At 51.6% G+C, this 20,523-nt stretch overlaps 9 protein-coding genes across 10 annotated transcripts; 3 read left to right on the top strand and 6 right to left on the bottom strand.

Moving 5' to 3' along the window:
• Positions 1 to 134: 134 nt before the first annotated feature.
• On the bottom strand, positions 135 to 3,868 carry PV05_01780 (uncharacterized protein; the record flags this gene model as incomplete). The annotated part of the gene is made up of 4 exons (XM_013466818.1): positions 135 to 1,706; positions 3,204 to 3,466; positions 3,540 to 3,768; positions 3,839 to 3,868. 4 exons carry the CDS (start codon positions 3,866 to 3,868, stop codon positions 135 to 137), a joined length of 2,094 nt encoding a protein of 697 aa, XP_013322272.1.
• Positions 3,869 to 4,255: 387 nt separating this feature from the next.
• PV05_01779 (uncharacterized protein) lies at positions 4,256 to 7,139 on the bottom strand. The gene is made up of 4 exons (XM_013466817.1): positions 6,789 to 7,139; positions 5,611 to 6,469; positions 4,770 to 5,532; positions 4,256 to 4,706 (listed from the first exon to the last, which is right to left on the bottom strand). Exons 2-4 carry the CDS (start codon positions 6,318 to 6,320, stop codon positions 4,572 to 4,574), a joined length of 1,608 nt encoding a protein of 535 aa, XP_013322271.1. The 5' UTR covers positions 6,321 to 6,469; positions 6,789 to 7,139; the 3' UTR covers positions 4,256 to 4,571.
• An 899-nt stretch (positions 7,140 to 8,038) lies between these two features.
• On the bottom strand, positions 8,039 to 11,521 carry PV05_01778 (uncharacterized protein). Its single transcript, XM_013466816.1, has 3 exons — positions 10,784 to 11,521; positions 10,626 to 10,733; positions 8,039 to 10,568 (listed from the first exon to the last, which is right to left on the bottom strand). Exons 1-3 carry the CDS (start codon positions 10,905 to 10,907, stop codon positions 8,362 to 8,364), a joined length of 2,439 nt encoding a protein of 812 aa, XP_013322270.1. The 5' UTR covers positions 10,908 to 11,521; the 3' UTR covers positions 8,039 to 8,361.
• Positions 11,522 to 12,314: 793 nt separating this feature from the next.
• On the bottom strand, positions 12,315 to 13,853 carry PV05_01777 (uncharacterized protein). Its single transcript, XM_013466815.1, has one exon. The coding sequence runs from the start codon at positions 13,785 to 13,787 to the stop codon at positions 12,663 to 12,665; it is 1,125 nt and encodes a 374-aa protein (XP_013322269.1). The 5' UTR covers positions 13,788 to 13,853; the 3' UTR covers positions 12,315 to 12,662.
• Positions 13,854 to 13,881: 28 nt separating this feature from the next.
• Positions 13,882 to 15,559, bottom strand: PV05_01776 (uncharacterized protein). Its single transcript, XM_013466814.1, has one exon. The coding sequence runs from the start codon at positions 15,384 to 15,386 to the stop codon at positions 14,151 to 14,153; it is 1,236 nt and encodes a 411-aa protein (XP_013322268.1). The 5' UTR covers positions 15,387 to 15,559; the 3' UTR covers positions 13,882 to 14,150.
• Positions 15,560 to 15,980: 421 nt separating this feature from the next.
• PV05_01775 (uncharacterized protein) lies at positions 15,981 to 16,921 on the top strand. The gene has a single exon (XM_013466813.1). The coding sequence runs from the start codon at positions 16,070 to 16,072 to the stop codon at positions 16,550 to 16,552; it is 483 nt and encodes a 160-aa protein (XP_013322267.1). The 5' UTR covers positions 15,981 to 16,069; the 3' UTR covers positions 16,553 to 16,921.
• PV05_01774 (40S ribosomal protein S2) lies at positions 16,812 to 17,915 on the bottom strand. The gene is made up of 2 exons (XM_013466812.1): positions 17,552 to 17,915; positions 16,812 to 17,470 (listed from the first exon to the last, which is right to left on the bottom strand). The coding sequence occupies exons 1-2, from the start codon at positions 17,819 to 17,821 to the stop codon at positions 16,955 to 16,957; spliced, it is 786 nt and encodes a 261-aa protein (XP_013322266.1). The 5' UTR covers positions 17,822 to 17,915; the 3' UTR covers positions 16,812 to 16,954.
• A 166-nt stretch (positions 17,916 to 18,081) lies between these two features.
• PV05_01773 lies at positions 18,082 to 19,146 on the top strand. 2 transcript variants are annotated; one of them, XM_013466811.1, is made up of 4 exons: positions 18,082 to 18,274; positions 18,331 to 18,385; positions 18,431 to 18,536; positions 18,583 to 19,146. In XM_013466811.1, exons 1-4 carry the CDS (start codon positions 18,264 to 18,266, stop codon positions 18,927 to 18,929), a joined length of 519 nt encoding a protein of 172 aa, XP_013322265.1. In that variant the 5' UTR covers positions 18,082 to 18,263; the 3' UTR covers positions 18,930 to 19,146. The 2 variants fall into 2 exon arrangements, with proteins under 2 accessions (XP_013322265.1, XP_013322264.1); XM_013466810.1 differs by having other exon boundaries at positions 18,331 to 18,536.
• Positions 19,147 to 19,233: 87 nt separating this feature from the next.
• PV05_01772 (uncharacterized protein) lies at positions 19,234 to 20,522 on the top strand. Its single transcript, XM_013466809.1, has 3 exons — positions 19,234 to 19,658; positions 19,706 to 19,801; positions 19,853 to 20,522. The coding sequence occupies exons 1-3, from the start codon at positions 19,509 to 19,511 to the stop codon at positions 20,285 to 20,287; spliced, it is 681 nt and encodes a 226-aa protein (XP_013322263.1). The 5' UTR covers positions 19,234 to 19,508; the 3' UTR covers positions 20,288 to 20,522.
• The last annotated feature ends 1 nt before the right edge of the window (position 20,523 follows it).

Below are 20,523 nucleotides of genomic sequence, written 5' to 3'. Positions count from 1 at the left end.
CTTACAGATCACTGACTGCCTCATTCATTCAAGGAGACAGGACATCTGGAGACGTGACTGCCGATTTCCAATTGAAAGTTTCATTTGCCAGAATCGAAAAGCTTCAGAATGCAGTCCTTGATGAGGAGTCCATCTCAGGTTGGCCGTCTTAGAGGATGCGCCTCCGTGTTGAGCACATATTCGTCGAGACTGATCAGGCTTGGTTCGCTGAAAATCAGATAGAAATACTTCAGCGTTTCTGCCAGCCAGAAGCTCTCCATCCGGTCATCCTTAGGAGGCCAGCCGTCAATGCCGGTAGCAGTAATCTCAGAGAGGGCAGCGTTGGCGAACTCGGTCCTGGTGATATTCTGAATCGACTGGAACATTTGCCAGGCCTTCTCTGGATAGGTTTTGTTGCCCGTGACTCGGTACATGATAAAGACACTTTCAATGGCTTCAGGTCGGAGGATATAGCGACGATCATCAATGTCGGTGAAGCCCGGAGGAAGGCGCTTCTGGAGGAGGACAATTTCGTCGATGTTGCTGTTTGCCGAAGCGGATCCGGCACGCTCAAGAATGGCAGCATCATATGTTGCTGTATCCCAGACACACCGATCCTTCGCCGGACAGGGCGCGAAGTGAGCAATTTCAGGCATGACGCCCACAGGCATGTTTTCGTACGCCCAGATACAACCATCCGTAAGCCTTTGGCCGATGGCGACGTGCTCGTCATTGGAAAACAGACGACCGCCCAAGGCAAACATGCCACCAGCAAAACATGTCAGATGTTGAGCCCTTGGTTCTTGAACGACACCATGGTCATCTGCTCGAGCGTCTCCACCAAAGAGGACGTCTGCATTCGAGGGTGTCATTGGCCGGAACAACAAGTGCTGAATTGAAGCCGCCATCGACTGCTCATAGAGGTTTTCATAAAGGGGTGCAAGGCCGCCGAGGGGAGCATATTCTTTAGCAAAGTATTCATACAGTGAATCGGACATCCCACCCAAGGTGAAGCTGCGATCCGATGTCATATCTTGGTCCTTGGGATTGACAACAACTGGCCAGAGTCCAGGGAGCTTTGTCTGTGCTTGTTGCTGATCGAAGAGTCTTGTAATTCTATCAACGGCATCGTACCATCTCGAGTCATCAGTCAGTTGACTGAGGCGTGTAAACTCCAAAGACAATGAACCAAGCTCGGAAACAAGCATGAAGTCGGGTGCGACTTGCTTCTCAGCACCAGCAGCGGCCTTCTTCCAGTCCCATCTCGTGATGGGCATGTGGTTGGGCGTATCGAAAGCAACGAGCAGCATCTCACCGACTTCAACAGCCTTGGTCAACAGTCTCCTGTCGCCGCTCAGATCGTAAGCAGCCAAGAATCTACCAAGATAGCGGATCGTGGTCTCAAAGATATTGATTGTGGGATCGGTTGAAGTCGAAAAATCGATATCGACCGCTGCCGCCACCGCCTCCATGATGTCGTCTTTCAAATCCATAATCCAGAGTGTATCAAGCGCATCTACCAGAGAAGCAGCCCAGCCACCAAAAGTATCACTGCCCCCGCCCGATACGGGTGCTAGCTCGTCGCGCAACCACGCTCGTTCTCGGTAAGAGCGCCAGCATCTCTTAAACGCCTCTTTGACCTGTTGCTGTCGGCTCAGGCGCAATGCGCATCCTGAGTAGATTCGGACGAGAACGAATGCTGTATCGGCGGCAGCTGCTTGGGCTTGCTGGTGGGCACAGGGGTGAGGTTATCGAGGGGATAATGCGTTGGGCGGCTCTTCCAGAACGAATTGGTCACGTCTATTTCTGGCTTCTGAAGAGCAGATGTCATCTGCGGTTGCTTGCACCTGGAGGAACGGTGTTTCGCCAGAGGGGTATAGCGCTATCATGTAGCTGATATAGAAGGATCAATGTCGTGGCTGTAAGGGCGACGACGATCAACACTCGCCGTGTTGGTAGGACGACCATTTTCCGACGATCATGAGAGGACTTGTTCTGCAGTAACAGGACAGAGGCATATACGTAAAACCAAAGCAGACCAAAATCATAAAGTGAAGCAAGGGAGAACCTGTCCAGAGGGACGAAGGGCAAGGATGTGGAAATACCGCAGTGTTGAAAGCTGAGGGCCAACCTGGTTTGCTGCAACGCCAGTGCTTGGAATCTGCAGGGTCAAGCGATATGCCTGACAAGGTGATACAGAGACAAATAAGAATAGAACGAAAGGGAGGGTCGTTCAATTGTTGAACCGCGCCACCAATTTGTAGCTGGTCCCCGCACGTGACCAATACGATTCCGAAAACAGCCTGAGATTCAAGTTGCTGCCATAGTAACATACTCGCAGGAATATTCACGGTGAGACTGGTCTAGCATCCCGCTCTGCTTTCGGTCATCTTCGCAGTTCTCATCTGTGAATCACCCATATCACCAAGACATTGGAGCAGCTCCAACGAGAGATGGGGCTTCGCTTGGTGAGTCGGACAGCGAGAAGGCCAGAAGTGTGATCGAGCCTAACCCCCTGGGACCGCCATATTCGAGTTTCGCCTGACTGATTGCTGAACCACGGCGCTAATCAAGGGAGCCTGGTCAGCCCAATGCACTTCGACGCCCCAACCTGCAGTAGGTAGCACAGTACTCTGCTCGTCTTGAATCGGAGAATGGAGCTTTATCTACCGCCTCGCGCCATGGACCTTTGTGTTGCGTCTCCTCCAAATGTTCGTATGTATCTGGCTGACTCGCCATGAAATTGCTTCATGTTGAGCTTCAAACCGTCTTCTTATTCTTTGCGGCGTTGACATGGGCACAAACAGTCCAAGATGACTGGGTTGCACCGGCTGCCCCTGACTTCACGGCCACCCTCACGATCGGAGAGCTCTATACGGTTACTTGGGAGTCGAGCCTTGTAGACTCCTTCCCCTCGTACGTACCCGACGTGGACGTCAGCAGCGTCGATCTATGGATCACTGACTACAATTTACATGTGTATTCCCATCGCATTGCCGGTATGTTGTTGACCGTCTGGTCGGCTGCGGAAGTTGACGAGCCTTTCTACCTCAGCCCGACAAAACCTAGGCTCAATCGATTCCATTTCTTGGAGGGTGGACGTCCCGGCAGAGGATCTTTCTGGGCACTGATCAATGGGTTTTCCGCTGGCTGCCGCAGGACGTCGACTACTCCGACATCTCAGAGCAGGTCTCTAGCCCGGGATTTTTTCTCCAAAACCTGACCGAGTCCGCTGCTACGACGTCCGGCAGCTCCAGCAGCAGCACCTCGAGCATGACGTCCGCTGCCTCTACCTCAAGCACTGAACCTTCCTTGACGCAAACATCCACCTCGGTAACAGCCACCTGCACAGCTACGCCCACGACCTCCCAAATTCCTGCCGTCTCCTCATCTGGCGGCCTGTCCACTGGCTCGAAAGCCGGCTCGCCGTTGGTGCCATCGCCGGCGCTGCCCTCCTCCTCGGTCTTGGCTGGTTTTTCGCACGCAGCTTTGGCAATAAGCGGAATGGCGGATCGAAGGTGGAGCCAAGTAATTCCGCGGATGTCGAGACCAAGCCTTACGCGTATCATCAGCAACAACATTTGCAACAACCTCCGGACCGGCAACTTTACCACTACTCCGAGCTCGGGACCGACGGAACGAGGCCGGTGCCTGCGCATGAGCTGCCAGACCATTAAGTATTGTGACGGTCAGAGCGGTGGTAGAGTGGAAGAGTTGCTTAATTACAAAAGTTAGATGAGTCGTGATCCAGGGCGGTCGGTTGTGGAGCTCTTGTTTGGTCAGTCTCGGCTGATTTGGAATTTCGTCAGTTGTCTGCTTTATCCCTACAGCATCTCCGACAATATTGTCTTGGACGTACCGGTACGCGTACTCCAGGCGAGCTCTTCATGCTTGGGCAACGTGTGCTTTGCAGTATTTCGCAGTGTGTGAAGCGAAGTCACCCTTGTCCACCCTCTGCACAGACTTTGTCCCTAGTAACGTCTCATCAGCATGAGCACATGATCGCCAGCATCATGGTGTCTATCAGTTGTGGATTTCAGACCTGGCCCTATGCGTTTGTAAATGCTGAATCGAAGAACAGGACTTAGAAGTCATTCACTCGTGCAAGCTTGACGTCTTCCCTCATACAACTCTGCGTTAGGCTCCTTCACTTTCGTCCTTGGTTGCGTGGACTTTTACACACCCCGAAGCGAGACTTCGACGGCGAGGAGATGGACGTGCTCCTTTTAGTACGCGATACGTGACTGAGGGCGACCAGTGAACAATTGAACAATGATAGAAGCCCATATATCTCTTGTTACTGAGGCCTAAATGTACTTCCTAACTATCTCTGCAAAAGGAGTGACTAGAGTTTGTCATCAAACCACAAAAAATCAAAAGAACAATATCTGTGCAATCTAGGAGGCAAGGTGTCTGGATGTTCGCCGGTCGCAATGCAAGAAAAGAAGATCAAAGCAGCAAGCAGTCTAGCCACCCCCATTTTCACAATCGAAATCTCGAAAAGTCAATCCCGAAAAAGGATCACCAATGACTGCCGAAAGTTTTGACTCTCTCTCTCTTGCCGTCTTGACAAAACAACGGGCACCGGACCACTAGAACAGCTTGTGCTCCAGAGTCATATCGGACTCGGGCTGCAGACCGACGCAGGCACGGAAGATGTTGGTCAAAGCACTGCGCTGCTTGGCGAGGGCATTGACGACAGGGGTGCCGGGAGGCGTGAGTGGTGCCTACGAAAGAATCATGTTTTAGCATTGTCTTGTACTTCCCGAACTGGGGAGGTTTGGTCTTACCTTGAGCATATAGCTCAAAATGCTCAACACGCTGTGGAAACCCTTGTACTCGTCCACGGTCTCGGTCTTCCACGAGATACGCGTCATCATCTCGGCGACAATCACCAGATCAATGATCAATGGCGACGCGAGTAAGGAGTCCTCGCAGACATTGAAGATGCTAATGGTCTGGTGGCCACCGAGGAAAATCTCGGCGTAATACTCGTCCAGGGCACGCTTGTTGTCGCCCACGGCAGGCATGTACTTGATCACGACGCAGTGGTCCGGGTGCTCGTCCTTCTTGTACAAGACGGAGTTAGCGGCGACCATGTCGTCCACGACGTTGCTCTTGGAGATCTCTTTCGAGCGGAACTGCTTCTGCGAAGACAGGTTCTTGCCGTCGTTGTTGCCGAGATGGTTGTAGCTTGCGATCGAGGTGAGTTTGATGCCAGCGTTGATCAGAAAGTCGACCAGTGCGGACTTCATCTTGGTTTGGCCGGACTTGAAGTCATCGCCTCCAATGAACGCACCGTGCTGCTCAGCAAGCTGGACAGCGCCAGGCACAAAGGTGTTCTGGGGAGAGCCGTTGATGAAGGGAACCTTGTCGAGAATGCAAGCCACGGCGAAGACGGTGGATGGTGAGACCTCTTCATGGCCTTGCTCGATGGCTTTCAATAGGTTCTCGGCAGTATCGTTGACGCCGGGGATGATATCCGCATACCGTTCGGTGTTGGCGGTCCAGAGAACGATGACCTTATCGAGATTGTTCTGGGTCTTGAAATCGCTGGAGGAAAAGTGTTAGCGGTTACTCGGCATGGCGTTGTTGCACAGCGGAAATGTCAGGGAAGCGACAGTGGCCTACCTCATGTCCTTTCTGATCTGCTCAACATGAGCCATGCATGCCTTCTGGCCCGGTATAACATTGTCCGCACGATCTTCCTGATTGGCGGCGATGAAGTCTGGGTAGTAGATACTTGGCAAGGGCTTCATGAGAGCCATCTCCTTGTACACCTGAGCCTTCAAGGTCGGTTCCAGAACCTGAGCACGGTCCATGGCTGCGGCAATGTTCATGCTGCTGATGTCCCAACCACCGACGACGAGGTCGTTGGGGTGAACCATGGGCAAGACGTTGTGAAAGGGAATGTTGATCTCTTCGCCAGTCTTGTAATCGGTTCCTAATTTCATGGTCGATCCCATCATGACGGAACCGTAGTAGTTGGCAGCACGAGGGCCTTCGCGTGTGTCCCAGACGAGACCACGGCGGTTGGCGATGATTCCTGCAGTGACGGTGGAGCCGTTGTTGCCACCCCATCCGACCAACATCACACCGGTCTTGGGGACTTTACGGTCGACCTTGAAGTCGTAGACGGTTTCCTTGGGCAAGGCCGTGTACTTGCCGTCCTGATTCTTGGTGACGGCCGTGGTGCGATAGACATACTTGCTCTTGATTTGGTCGTCAGTGTAAGTAACGCTGGGGGACTCGACGGTGAAAAGATCCTTGGGCGATGAGGTTGCCTCGTGAGTGCTGTACCCGTTCATGGAGCCGACGCCGACTTCCGCGTGAGGAGCCATGGCGATTGAGTTATTTGGCCGAAGAGCTATATAGAAGATTTGAGCTGGAGCTGTGGTCTAATTTATAGCGAATTTATTGTGTTTTGGGTGATTCCGATGCTCCTCCAGGAGGGGAAGAGCGTCGGCTGCCGTTGAACGGGTGGTGAGACCTGTAGATGATGGGTCAGAAGCCATGTCGACAGCAAACTTTGGAAGAGAGTTGAAAGGGTGGGAGGATTTGGATCGAGGCCAGCGATGTCGACGATGGAAAAGGTTTGAAGTGAATCATAGCAACGGTCGACCGCATGAAGGTGCAAAATGGACTGCAGTCACGATTGACGCCGGCGCCAACGGAAGCCAATGTCCCTGATCCGGGATCGATGGCATGCAGGTACCAGTACCAGTGTGGTAGGGAACGACAAGGGAACGACAAGGGAACGACAGGGGGCCCCGAAAGGGTCTGGTTGGTGGTAGGACGAAAGTACTTACGAAGGCAACAAGTTGGAAAACGTCTTGGCGGTTGAGCAGACCACTCGAGAGTGATCTGACAGGGTGTGAATGGGTTTTGGAAAGAGATCACGGCCGGGCAGTGACCTTGAGATGTGTTTTCCTGTGCAAGAACCGGGAGTTGTTGAAGGGAGAGAAAGAGTGAAAAGGAAGAGCCGGAAGGAAAGATCAGACGGTTTTGTAAGAAAGAGAGCGGTACGTACACACGGTCCTCGGTAGCGGGCATTGGCACTGGGCATGCAATTCTTGCCCTCCGGCTGAGGCCGTAGCCGTGACTAATGAGAAAACTCACATCACTGAATGACATTCGTCCTCAATAATAATGCTCACCGCCAGAAAACAACAAGACTCTAGACTCCATTTCTAATCTCTGGTTCGAATGATCAGTGGTGGGCTAGAAAAAGAGATACGAGCTACGAGAATGAACAAAACCCACAAACTACCATCATCTACTAATCGATAAGAGGCGAGGGGCACGAGGGGCATCTTGTTCCGCCTAATCGCCTAGCACTCCTAGTAGCCTGCTTGTGTGGTGTGTTGGCTCGTCTGCCTGATGCCTGACTCCTGATAACTTAGCCTGACGCCTAACGCTTAACATTCTCGACCTTCGACCATCACCATCGCCCTAACCAAGATGCTTTCAAGGTCGAAATCAAGATGCTATCTGCAGTCATTTCGGCTGCATCTGGACTGCATTGGCCTGCATGAATCATAGTCCGAGTCCGTATCTTCCTCGTCGATGCTCTCATGCTAATGGACTTCCACCCAATCACTCCTTTGACCACAATTCATCCGCGAGCCTCCGACTGATTTCAGTCTTGATATCCGGCTGAATCCAAGTCGTGGTCGCCCAATCTCCCATCTTTCCTTCGCCTTTTGTCTCTGTGCCACGTTTGCTTCTCACCCAGTGCGATCACGCGACGCCCTCAGAGTGTGCGTCTTTCAAATCTTCTATGCATTTCCAGTGTGCCACGAGGCATATGCCGTTGTCTGTCTCTTAACATTACGGCGGGCAGGTCTCTCGGACAGGTTAGCTCTCGTCCTCCATGATAGTCTTAGCCACGTAGCTGTCCAGAACCAAATCATACCGCGTCCCCTATTAGTAGACATAAAGCATGCATTGGCGCATGACATGTTTGTTAGCTCCGATTTCATGTGAAACGGCAAGGCCCTTGATGTATCAAGCACCGGTCCAGTTCAGGACGGGATACGGGCCCAAGAACCCAATGAGACAAGAATATGAGAGCGTGCTTTTTGCGGGGCACATCAATGCGGTACATACATTATCATATAGTATATCCACTCCCTGACTGACGAGGCGTTGTCGATCCCGCGAACAATTCGCCAACCCACCGGGGCACCCACAGAGACCACAATTGCGATGCAGCAAGGACCCGGACAATCAAGTGCATCTCAATCGAGATTGATGTCGTGCAAACCACAAACCATTCTTGCACCTTACCGACTAGATCATGAATGTCTTGTCCCACGATATACATCCCTCTGATAGCTCACAGACGCCCACTAATTCGTGAAACTCCTCGCTGCCGTGAAATCAGGTCATATTCATCAATCTGGTCACCCTCCGTTCCGGGAAGTTTCTTCCCTTCACCATTCCAGGATCTTGCCCACTGCTGATGTATTCCCGAATCAGCGGGCTCGGGCGACTAGGAGCGTTATCTCGAGACTTGGGCAAACTCGCAAGTCGGAACGCATCCCGTTCACAATACACTTTGCCAGACAATTCAAAGTAATCGTGATCGAGTCGGACATGACAAGTCGTGCACTTCAAGCACTCTGGGTGGTGCTTTTCCTTGCCTCGACCCGCCACATTGGCCGTCTCCATGTACAGACCTTCGATGCCTTTGCCACACGTAGCACACAACGAATTTTCCAGCTCGTGATAATGATGCGCACAATATGGGTGATCACTGTGGACATAGAATTCGGCTGTAGGAAATGCCGTCTTGCATGTGTGACAAACAAAACACTCTTTGTGATACCGGCCCGTGAGCAAACCGTCAGCGCTCGATACCGACTTCTGTGACACCAAGATGACTTTCGAGCAGCCACGACAGATACCCTTGTTTGGGGCTACCGGTTTGACCTTGCGATTTATGCGGACCTCTGACTGCACAACTGCTGTCGTTTCTGCAGGCGCTTCAGCTAGCGTGGGGTTTGACCCAGGACCGTGGGATGTTGGCATGACAGAGTTATTTGGCTGTTGATCTAGAGATCCTTTCTCTGAAGTGGGAGGGCTGTGGCCCTGCTGGAAAAGTGGTTCTGCGGGCAATTCGGAAGATATTTCGGGTATACGAGGTCGTAACGGTGCCGGGACATCGACGCTATCTGGAATAAGCAGGCCCGAAATCGAGGCTCCAATGGGTTTGATGTGTAAAGGGTCGGTCTGAGGAGAACTGGACCTCGAACTGGAAGTGTGTTCGGAAAATCCAATCGAGCCGTAGGATGAGGCAGAGTCAATAGAGTCTCGAGGAGTGGCCTTGCTGGTCGGCAAGGTTTCGATTTCGGGAAGTTCTTCCACGATAGTTGAAATTCTGGGATGCCTCACAGGCTCGGACGGTGTGACAGGAGCAGTTTCCCGTTCTTCGTCTTCCGGCGTGGGTTCGATTACCACAACTGGCGTAGTGGAGGGAGCAGATGTCTCTCCTTCGAGTGCTTTTAGTGCTTCCTCATGGACCGGCAGGGGCGCAGGCGGCGTTAACGGCGTTGTTGGCAAGATCGGAGACGGGTCGAGCAGGAAGGATTTGTCGCTATCCAGGCTGAGGACACTTCGCCCTTCACTGCCTTCCTCGTAAATGTCTGGCTCATCACTCAGAGCTTGTCGCACGACTTCGCGTCTAGAACTGGTAGACTGGGATCGGCGTCGACCGAAGAGCCTTCCGAATGTGGCCGAGAAAACACCAGGTGGTGAAGGTTGGGGAGTCGTAGGCGACCTCATCTTGCTAAGAACAGCAGGCGGCGGCGGAGGTCCAGCTATAGGAGGGGGTGCTTTTGATTTGTAAGATGGCAGGGTCTCAGTCCTGGGCTTTTCCGCGATTCGAGAAGAATTAAACATTAAGTCATTATTGGTATCTGGATGTTTGGTCATGTTGTTCTCAATGGTGCCAAAGTCAAATGCGCTGAGACCCGGGTCTACAGCGTCAGGCCGCGCAGGTGGCTCGGTATTTGATCTCAAGAGTTGAGCAGGCCGGTTTGGTGGTTGAGATGGCTCATTCGGGTGTGATGGTGATGGTGATGTCGAAGGTCGCTGCTCCTCCGATGATGTGACATGAAGCTCCGGCAATTTGTCAAGGCTCTGCTGACGACTGTTACTCCTGGTGCTCGACGAGTTCTTTCTGCTCGACGGCGTTGAAGGCCATCGCTTGTCCGGGAGCTGCGTTTCCTGCGCACCCAGAGACAAATTATTTGAAGATTCTGCTCTTGACAAAGGAACTGGTCTGCTGTTCTGGCGGGACGATCTGGAGGCATCTCTCGACCTGGATCGTTGCGTGTCGCTTCTTTGTGTGGAAGACTTGTCTCTCCGTTTCGTTGTAGGAGCCCTCGAGGGCAAAGGAAATGGTGGGAAGGCGCAGTCAAGGTTTGTGAGTTCTGGAGAGGGCGGTCGACGTGAAACAGGCAATGAACCTTTTCGCACCGCAGGCCATGGAGACCTTGGGCCAGAAGTGGCACTCAATGGGGAGACCATCGAGCTGTGTCCGCTGCTGGCCGGAGTAAGTTCACCGTGAAAGACCGGTGGTCGAACTGTATTTTTGTCAACTCGAATGTTATGGGGCAGGTAGGAGCAGGACATCGACTGACAGGCAGCTGCAGCGTCAATTTTAGGTAGCAGTGGCCGTTGTGGACGTGGTTCGCCTAAGCTCTGCGACGACTCTGTCCGAGGGAGGGATGGCGGTGGCATGGACATCGCTATACGGTCAGTGCTTCTGAACTTCTTCGCACAGGGCGAGCATAATTACCTGGTGTGCCTGGTGTACTTGTGGCGCATTTGTGGTCGGTCATGACCGACAAGTCAACATCTTGACCGCAACTCGAGCATTTGACAGATGGTGAAGCGGTCGCATTTCTGGCAGGTATTTCCATGCTTCCTTCCGCCGGCTCGACTTGATCCAATATCCCTTCCTTCCCGGTCCCAAATTTTGTCAATACAACATCAAGCACGGGAACTGGCTTTCTTCAAACTCGCGCAAACATCAAAGTTGGTGGCTGACAGAGAGAACACGTTGGGTCATCGATGTATAAGCTGGACATTGCTCCGTTAAAGAAAGTGGTCACAAGGCCTGAATCCAAGGTGGTAAGCAAGCGAGATAGAGGCTATGTTCGAGGTCGCTTCTGCTGTTCAAACAAACGAAATGACGAGGACATTACTCCGTAGCTAGTAACGGACCAATGTCTGGTAGACGCCGGACATAATTTTGCACCGTACCAACAAGGCTTTTCGAACTAGGTCAGTGGTGGCCGGGGTAGGAGATGAGGCTTTGAGAAAGTTCGAGACTAAACATGACCAGGATGATTGATTGTGATGATGGGGACTACCGTCGATCAGAGGCTTGTCAAGCTCATTAGCTTCGATATTCGCCAGGAGACATGGACCACTCGGAACCAGTTAGATTGGCTCGAGTGATAAGACACGCATGCACATGCCCGCTGACATTGACAGGTGTCTGGTTCGTGAGAGCATTCTTGAAGAATTCGAGGAATGTTGGCAATCAAACAGCTGAGCATCTTGCCTCTCCTATCCTCGAAAGCGGTCCAGCCGTCGTTTCTGAAAGGAAGATTGTCTAAACCAGGTTGCAATATGGGGTTCGATCGCAAGCAGCACACAAAATTGAAGTGAGAAGTTAAAGGACGAGAGTGGACGAGGTCTCCAAACCAGGTGTAGTCGCGTCTACCTCCACTACGTTTATCCCGATGCGGTTTAAGTCACCGCAACGGAGAGCCACATTGGCATGGGCTCATCAGAGTCCTGTGGGGTTGGATGGAATAGGAGGCGTCTCTTGCCGCCGACTAAACTTGGGGAGGACTGGTACGAGGTCGAGGTAACAGCAAGGTCTCCAGTCACATCTCGAGCTTGGACGATGTTTGAGGCCGGCAGAATGGGAATTCCACGAGACTTGACAGCTACGGGTGGCTGAAAAAAGGCCTATGGGAGATGAACATGTGCTTCTCTGACAGAATAACAATAAACACAAGAACAGACGATATCGGCTGAGGATTCTCTGCCATCAGAAGGAGCGAGAAGGATGGCCACCAGGCAAATAGCACTTTGGTTTTGCCGTCCGCCCAGGAGAAATTGACGGAAAGATCTCTACTTAGGTAAGGTATCTCAGGCACTCGCCAAGTGTCCAATTGGTTCCGGTGCTTTTACCTAGAGGCGCCTAGAGGGTGATGTGGCTAAATTGCGCGAGGCACCCCCCGGCCACCTCCCTTGCCATTCATTTCTGGTTCGTTGATTGGTTCTTCACACCTCGTTTTGATAACACTTCAAGGTCGATTGACCACTTGGAGTGGATAGCCTCGAATTATTCATCTACTTACGTCCTAGCACACTTGATGTCGAACAAGGACTTTATCGAAGCATCGCCGTTTCAGCACAAAACGCGCGACTCCGTTCAGATCACTGCACTCTTTTTTTTTTTGCAAGCGAGCGGCAACCCTGGCAATCATCTTGAACCTTCTCCTCGCGACTTATCGCGGGCGGGATAGACAACCCAAGATCATGACTACTCTCGAGCCCACCTAATCCGTTCTCACCGCTCATCTCCTGCTTCTTGCGCGATCGCCAAACAAGGGACGAACCGTTAGTGGCTCTTGTGAGTCGGTCTGGAAGCTCTTATTTTATGCAAGCAACCTGTTCTCCCATGCTACCACCTCAGGCATTGACACACGGCCCACCCTGACCCGACTCAGATCAGGCTCGTAGCCCTGTTCAATGTGCGGATATGGTCCCATAGGGGTGATTGCCTTTGGATTGATGTCGGCATGACTCTTCGTGTAGTTTTCCTTGATGTGCTTGAAATCCGTCGTCTCCTTGAAACCCTTGACATTCCAGTACAGGTTCTTCAGGTAATTATGCAACTGGGGATAATCATGCCTGATCGTGCCTAAGTTGCACTTGAAATGCTGCACATACACGGTATCAAAGCGTATCAATGTCGCATACGCTCTGATGTCGACCTCGGTAAGCTCTTGACCCAGGAGATATGGCCCGCCGTTCTCCTTGACCATTTTCTCCAGCTTGTTCAGCGCCGCGAACACCGGCACGACATTCTTATCGTACACTTCCTGCGACGGTGCGAATCCAGCTTTGTATACGCCCGTGTTGAGATGCTCCTGCATCCAGCCACTCACCTCGTCGATCTTCGCGCGCAAATGTTCTGGGTACAGCGTGACCTTCGCATACTCGGGTGGTAAGATCGTGTTGAAACTCGTCTGCAGGTCCCGAAGCAATTCTGCACTCTCATTGTTCACGATCGTCCCACTCTCGCGGTCCCACAGCACTGGTACGCTGTACCGTCCTTTATACTGCGGGTCGGCTTTGAAGTAGACCTCATGTAGGAACTTGGTGCCGAAGAGCTTGTCGACTGTGGCTGCAGGATAATCGTCGTCGCTCGAGGGAAAACGCCAGCCCGGCCAGCCGTGCTCGTCGCCCTTTGGATACGGCTTGACCACCGAGATGTCGATGATATCTGTCAGCCCTTTCAAGTGCCGGACCAGATTGGCCCTATGCGCAAAGGGGCAAAAGAGACCAATGTACATATGGTACCTCTCTGACTGAGGTGGGAAAGGCCCGTCTGGCGTGATCTTGCCATGCCATGATTCTGCAGTGCCGGCGAGATGCTCGGCTACCGTACTCGGCCTGGGTCGACCTGGCGCGGCCTGTGATGTGCTCATATCGCGGGTCGTACTCGTGGTAGGTCTTATAGATATCAACTGTCTTGCTATGGATTCGAGACGGCTCATTTACTGCGCGTCTAGAATGTTCATTCGGAGTGGAATTGCTGCTGAGAACCGTTGTTACTGATTACCGATATAACCATTTAGACGAGTGGTCAATGTAAAAGTACCCGCGCTCGCCGCGCAGAAATTCCGTACTGTGACGTCAAGTGATCATGCAACATTTGATGACTTTTTTGGTAGTTCAGTAGCTGCTGAACTATGCCCGACTATGATACAGCTGTGCTCGTTGTAAAACAGCGAAGCAACGCCACGAGTCCCTGATACTCAAGTGGCTGGATCGAAAGGCTTGAAGACAAACCACGATGCTTGTCCATTAAGTCGGCCCCCTTTATGTAACCGGCTTGGCCAGGAGGAGATCGCAGACTATCATTTCTTCGCATCCGCCTCGGCCTTTTCCTTGAGCTTCTTACCCTCTTCCACCTTCTGGGACAGCACCTTCTTGATATCCTCCATCGCACTCTTGGCTAGCTTCTCAGCCTCTTGTCCGTGCTTTTGGCTCAACTCTTGCAACTGCTGCAGTTTTGATGCGATCTCAGAACCGCCAGGAATCATCTGGAGGTACTGCTCAATGCCGCCACCGCCAGCCTTTTGAGACAGATTGTTGACCTGCTCCTTCACGAAGTTCTGGACGTCGTCTGTGTTCCCACTCTTAGCCGCCTCCTGCAATTTCTGCCAGAGTTGGCCGAGATCGCCTTGCAACAGCTTGGACTTGTTGTTCTCAATGAGCTCTTTCAACTGAGGCTGCTTCTCCAAAATCGGCTTGGCCTGCTCGATGCCTTTCTGCCACGCTTGGTCACCGTACTTCTTGAGATCTTGCACCTTCTCTTGCAAAAGTTGCTGGAGTTGGCTGACCGTGCCAAGGCCAATTCCGCCTTTCAAAATGTCACGGACTTGGTTGTATGTCTCTTCTACCTTCTCCTTCGCCTCTGGTCCATATTGTTCGCCCATCTTCTGCAGCTGCTCGAAATTGCCGCCCAGTTTCTCTTTCAACTGAGGGTGATTGTTCAGGATGTCTTGTGAGGCGTCAACAGCGAGGCTAGAGATTCGAGAGAAGCATTTCTGGATGACATCCCAAGCCTGGGATACTGCTTCAACACTGAAGCCCTTGTTCGTCACTCCCTTGAGTTCATTGTAGGTGTCTTTAATGATCTGATCCACCTCTTCTCCGTGCTTTTGTCTGATCTTCTCGAGATCTTCGAACGCAGAATCAACGTATTTCGATGCTCCGGGAATCATCTTCGTGTAGCTCTTGACAGTGTCTCTCAGCCATTCGACCGCCTGGTTGGGCTCTGGCGCAGACTCGGTGGTCTTCTTGAAGGCGGAGTTGACATATGATTTGGCCTGGTGAACACTGTTGACTACGGATTTCGCTCCAGAGAAGTGGTACCACGTATATCCAACTAGGAGTGCAGTAGCACCACCAGCAAGACCGCCCATAAGTGCACCACTGGAAGCGGGTGAAGATGATGAAGAGGACGCATTACTGGTGTTTGTGGATTGGAAACGTGCGTTGCGAGGCTGTCGAGGTCGGACAGGAACAGGTTGGCGGAATCTCAGTGCGCGAGTAGACCGCGCCGCCGCTCTTGGTGTGCTTGCGAGCATCTTTAAGAGGATTGGATGAGAAATAGGGGAGAGAGCGAATGATTGAGAGAAGGTCTTACTTGTGTTTGAGGAGGATGATTGATGGTGGGAAAGCGAAGGAATAGGGTACACAAATAGTTCAAGCAAGGACCGCAAAGAACAGGAGCACAAAACCGAGTTGCTTCATGACCAAGGAAATGACGTCTTGCCTCTGCTTGAGCTTTCCGAGCTGTCAATACACGGCCACGGGCTTTGATTGGTAGGAAGCAGGAGGTTCTCGAGTTGCAACGGGCGGCGGACGTCATCGTGGCACAAAATCTGAATAGCACGAATTTCGACGTCACAGAAACCATTAGTTGAGGCTTATAATTTGAAGGAACAATAGCTTTTGCAGATGTACTAGTATGCGTCATGGTCAATGTCATCTTGCTTTGTAGAGGAAAATGTGCAGGAGACGCTGGAGGAGGGTTGCGATCTGTCTAGCCAGGTACCATACCCACGCCTACCCCAGATTATCGCTGGAGGCCAACTGGAGCTCTGAGTGGCTTCGGCGATAAGCAGAAAATATCAATTGCATAGCAACGTCATCTCCGCTCCTCGCTAATTTTGCTTCGGTGCCAATCGAATTGTGAAGTCTACCACGTTACTGCGTGAATCGATCCCCCAAGATTAACCCTCGTCCTGATATCGTTTCCATATCGAAGATGATCTCAAGAAGTGCCGCAAGGTGTCTCAGACGCACCACCGCCTCTCTACAGTCGATACGGACAAGACAAACACCATCTTTACACACAGGAGCTGTTTCTACTCGGTCAGCATTATCCAGAACACCTACTACGGTACGATTTCGGCCAGTATCACAGACCTCTGCCTTCCACACATCATCACAATGGCAGGCTCAATCACCAACTGCAGACGCCCTCATGGAGAATTTGACAGACTTGTATGCGACCGCAAAAGACGAGTTCGAAATTGCTGCAGAAGAGACGGAGAAAAAGACCGTATACGCGGCTGATGACCGAGAAGCTGCGGCAGCCGCATTGCAGACACTAAAAGACGGATTTGAGAAGGCCGTCAAAGAGAGTGCCCCTGAAGTGGGCAAAGAAATCCAGAGCAGAGTTGGCCAAAGAATACGCGAGTTAGAAAATGCTATCAAGGCGATGGAGGAAAGGGCCATGGAGGACTAGAGTCGCACTCTTCATATCGCATTAGTCCGGACCTAACAACCAAAGACATTCTGGCGACATTGATGCCAAGGCGTACATCAAACGAGTCAAGACTTACGATGGCTTTGCGATGGGAATACCTGGATATGCTCTCGAGACCGATAGTACGCTGTAAGAGTGACTACTAATGGTGGTTAAGGAGAACGCTGCAGACTCTGGTCCTGCCGTGCACAGCGAAGCATAGTATGTCGCAACGATCAAAGCACAAAAAGGAATGTCACAGGAAACATGGATGAATCATATCGAATCATAGACTTCTCTCAAGTACAGACGTGAGCTTGCGTCCATACGCCATCTGCAGCGGTAGTTATGCTCGCTGGAAAATGCAACCGACTATCCCCTGCTCATGTCTGTTTTCGCCCTCTAGTAGCGCTTGCCTTCTCTCAGAACATCACCGTACTCTTCCAAAGGACTTCTGATGAGCTTGGTCTCCTTCCACAGGTTGGGAGTCAAGAAACCGTATGTGTTGCTCACAGCAACGAAAGTAGCCTTGAGGGTGTTCTCCAACGTCTTTGTGCTTCCAGCGGATGAAGTGTATGCATCCTGAACACCAGCAAGTTGCAACAATCTCTTGACAGCGGGCGAGGCGACAAGGCCAGTTCCTCGAGGAGCAGGAATCATGCGGACGTTGACGGAACCACACTTGCCGGACTGTTTGGTAGGGAGAGAGTGAGGCTCACCGAGGTTGGTACCCCAGTAACCTCTTCGGATAGGGAGGACGGAGAGTTTGGCAATGATAATGGCGGCACGGATAGCTGTTGCGACTTCCTTGGAGGTCTTGATACCGAGACCGACGTGGCCTTCGCTGTCGCCAATGATCACAATAGCCTTGAATCGAGTTCGTTGACCGGCACGGGTTTGCTTCTGGACGGGTTTGATCTGGAACAGACACCGTTAGATCCTTGAATTTCGCTGCATTCTGCACATTGTATGAATGTCGCAGGGGTGGCATCGTCTCACCTTCATGACTTCGTCCTTCAGCTTAGGCAGGAACCAGTCGACAATTTGGTACTCCTTGATAGGAAGAGAGTGCAGGTAGATTTGTTCCATGCTCTGGATCTTGCCAGCCTTCACAAGACGGCCCAGCTTGGTGACTGGTTGCCATTCCTTCTCGTCAGATTTGGCACCACCACGGCGAGGTCCTCGTCGTCCTCGACGATCGCCCCGGCCTCTGTCACCACGACCCCGGTCACCGAATCCACCACGTCCACCACGAGGAGCGTCAGCCATGTTGTATGAGTATGCGCGTTGTCTGGATTACCGAGAATGCGCTGTGTGGTTCGAAAGGTGGTGTCGAACTGAATTGATGCTGCTCCCACAAAGGCCAAAACTGCGGTCGCTGAAATTCCTGCCAAGCAAAGTCAAGCCCTAAAATCCAGAATTGTGTGTCACGTGAAATATCAGTAAGAGTGTTAGAGTGCGGTCCGCATGCAGTATATTTTAGCGAGCCTCGACTCGGAGGTAATGGAGACCCTGCTGGGCACCAATGACGCAGTTCCAAACGGGACTCGAGGTGCTCCCTGAATCTATTGATAGTGATGTTGGCTATCCCTATTTCCTATTATCAAAATCTGGACGGCACATACAAAAAGACTATTTGGATTTAGATCTAGCATGTCGCCTTGAAGGGGTATAGGGACACTGTTAGGCAAAAAAAGCGGAGGGCGGCACTATGTTGAGCTGGTATGCGGTGAATTGAACACTATCTCGCGTCGCGGATGCTTACCTTGTGTTGTCAGGTATCAAGCTAAGGTGGCCAGAAGGCCTCTCCTGACACAAGCTATAACCACTGCTGTACGTCCTTGCAACACATGTTCTTGCCCCAGCTGATCCAGGAAGATTTTATTTGGCGCTGGTGATACTTTGGCACAACAGGCTGTGGAACGGAAAGGATTTCGCAACCATGATGCGGCACGAACAGGCCGAATGGTCCTATATGGAGGCCGTCAGTTTGCTAGGTCCCTGTCCCATCTTCAAGCTGACTTTTTCAGTTATTTTTGGACCAGCCGCCACTAAGTGGTATCAATTCTTGCAGAAACGAATCAACCTGCAGTCGCATAACGCAACCATCGCTGCTCGAGTGGTTGCAGATCAGACCATCTTCTCCACATGTAATCTTGCATTGTTCCTGTCAAGCATGTCCTATCTCGAAGGGACCGATCCCAAGAAGAAGCTCGAAAAGAGTTACTGGCCTGGGCTCAAAGCCAACTGGGCTTTATGGCCCGCTGTGCAGGCAGTAAACTTCAAGTTTGTGCCTCTGGATCAGCGTGTTCTTGTCGTCAACATTGTTAGTCTGGGGTGGAATTGTTTCTTGAGTTGGTTGAACAGCTCCAAATGAAACCAGCGCATGTGGGAGATAATAGAAATCCGCGGGAGTGACTGCCCATTGAGTTCCCAAGGAGGGCCCGTAGTTGGATCGGTAGCATTGGCATAGAAGGACAGGGGTGTTAGATGGAGAGAGTCTGCAAAATTAGCACAGACGTCTAGCATCACGGATGAGAGGTGTTAAGAGCTGAGAAAGTGATCAGGTACTTGTTTGCCGAGAAGAACCGCAGGATCATGAATTACCACATGAAGCTAAACCATTTTCGGATTTTATAACGGCCTTTTCGATTTTCCGCAGGATGAATCAAAGGCACGACACGACACATTAGCCGAGCGGCTGGAATTTCTTCTTGCCTTCCTGATAATTTCAGCTTGTCCTCAGCAGGCATTTACTTGCTTGTGATTGTGACTTCCTAGTGCAGGCGCATCTTCCCAACGACAGCGTCCTTTTTGGTCTCATTGCCACCTCTGATTCACTCAATTCGACAAAACTACAACTCTTCACGCTGTCGCGACTTTGGCGCTATTCCTCCCTTTCAACTTTTCTCCTGGAACCAGAATAACACATATAATTTGACTCTATCTCTTCACTATGGCGGAAGTCGAGATGCCACAGCCGGTGCCCGGCCCCGTCTCAAACGAGAACGCTGCGCCATCAACCAACGATGAAATCAAGACTGTCTTCCATGATATGAACAACTTCAACGTCAAGCATCCGCTCTTGAACGCCTGGAGTCTGTGGGTGAGTATATGCGGCCCCTCACAGGTCCACTCACTGATCAACTTTAGTTCACCAAGCCGCCTTCTTCAAAGGGTGACAATTGGAACGACCTGCTGAAAGAAGTTATCACCTTCGACACGGTCGAAGAGTTCTGGGGCGTCTATGTATGTAACATGATTTTGTCGCTGGGAGAAACATTATCTAACGTCTAGTAGAACAACATCACAGCGTGCTCCGATCTCAGCCTCAAGTCAGATTACCACCTCTTCAAGAAAGGCGTCAGGCCAGAGTGGGAAGATCCGCAGAACAAGCACGGCGGCAAATGGTCATACTCCTTCAAGGACAAAAAACTCATCAACATCGACGAGCTCTGGTTACATACTCAACTCGCTGCAATCGGTGAAACCCTGGAAGATGAAGGGGACAACGAGATCATGGGCGTGGTTGTGAATGTTCGTAAGGGCTTTTACAGAATTGGATTGTGGACTCGGACAACAGGAAAAGCTGGTGGTAGAGACACGCTGATGAAGATCGGTGCACGATTCAAGGAAGTTTTACAGCTCGGAGCCAACGACGTTCTCGAATTCAGCGGTCACACTGATGCAGCGCATGCCGGTAGCACCAGAGCAAAGGCCAAGTACACGGTCTAAGCAGGATTGCTCAAACTTTCAGTGGCGGTCTAATCTACATCACGGTATTATGGTATGCGGCATGGTTTGGGCTCGCAAAGGAGTCTCATGGCGTTTCTGCCCAGATCAAACGGGCTGGTGTGTGAGAAAAGAGGATACCCTGCATTTCTTTGAAGGATCAGCATAGCATAAAGGCCGTCCACTGAGGTTTCGCCAGAATATGATTGCCAAATTCACATATGCTTCCGGGATTAAAC

This window comes from Exophiala xenobiotica, assembly GCF_000835505.1.
Source record: "Exophiala xenobiotica strain CBS 118157 unplaced genomic scaffold supercont1.1, whole genome shotgun sequence".
NCBI classification, from domain to species: domain Eukaryota; kingdom Fungi; phylum Ascomycota; class Eurotiomycetes; order Chaetothyriales; family Herpotrichiellaceae; genus Exophiala; species Exophiala xenobiotica.
The sequence above is the reverse complement of the archived record's forward strand: the minus strand, read 5'-3'. Positions and strand labels throughout refer to the sequence as shown.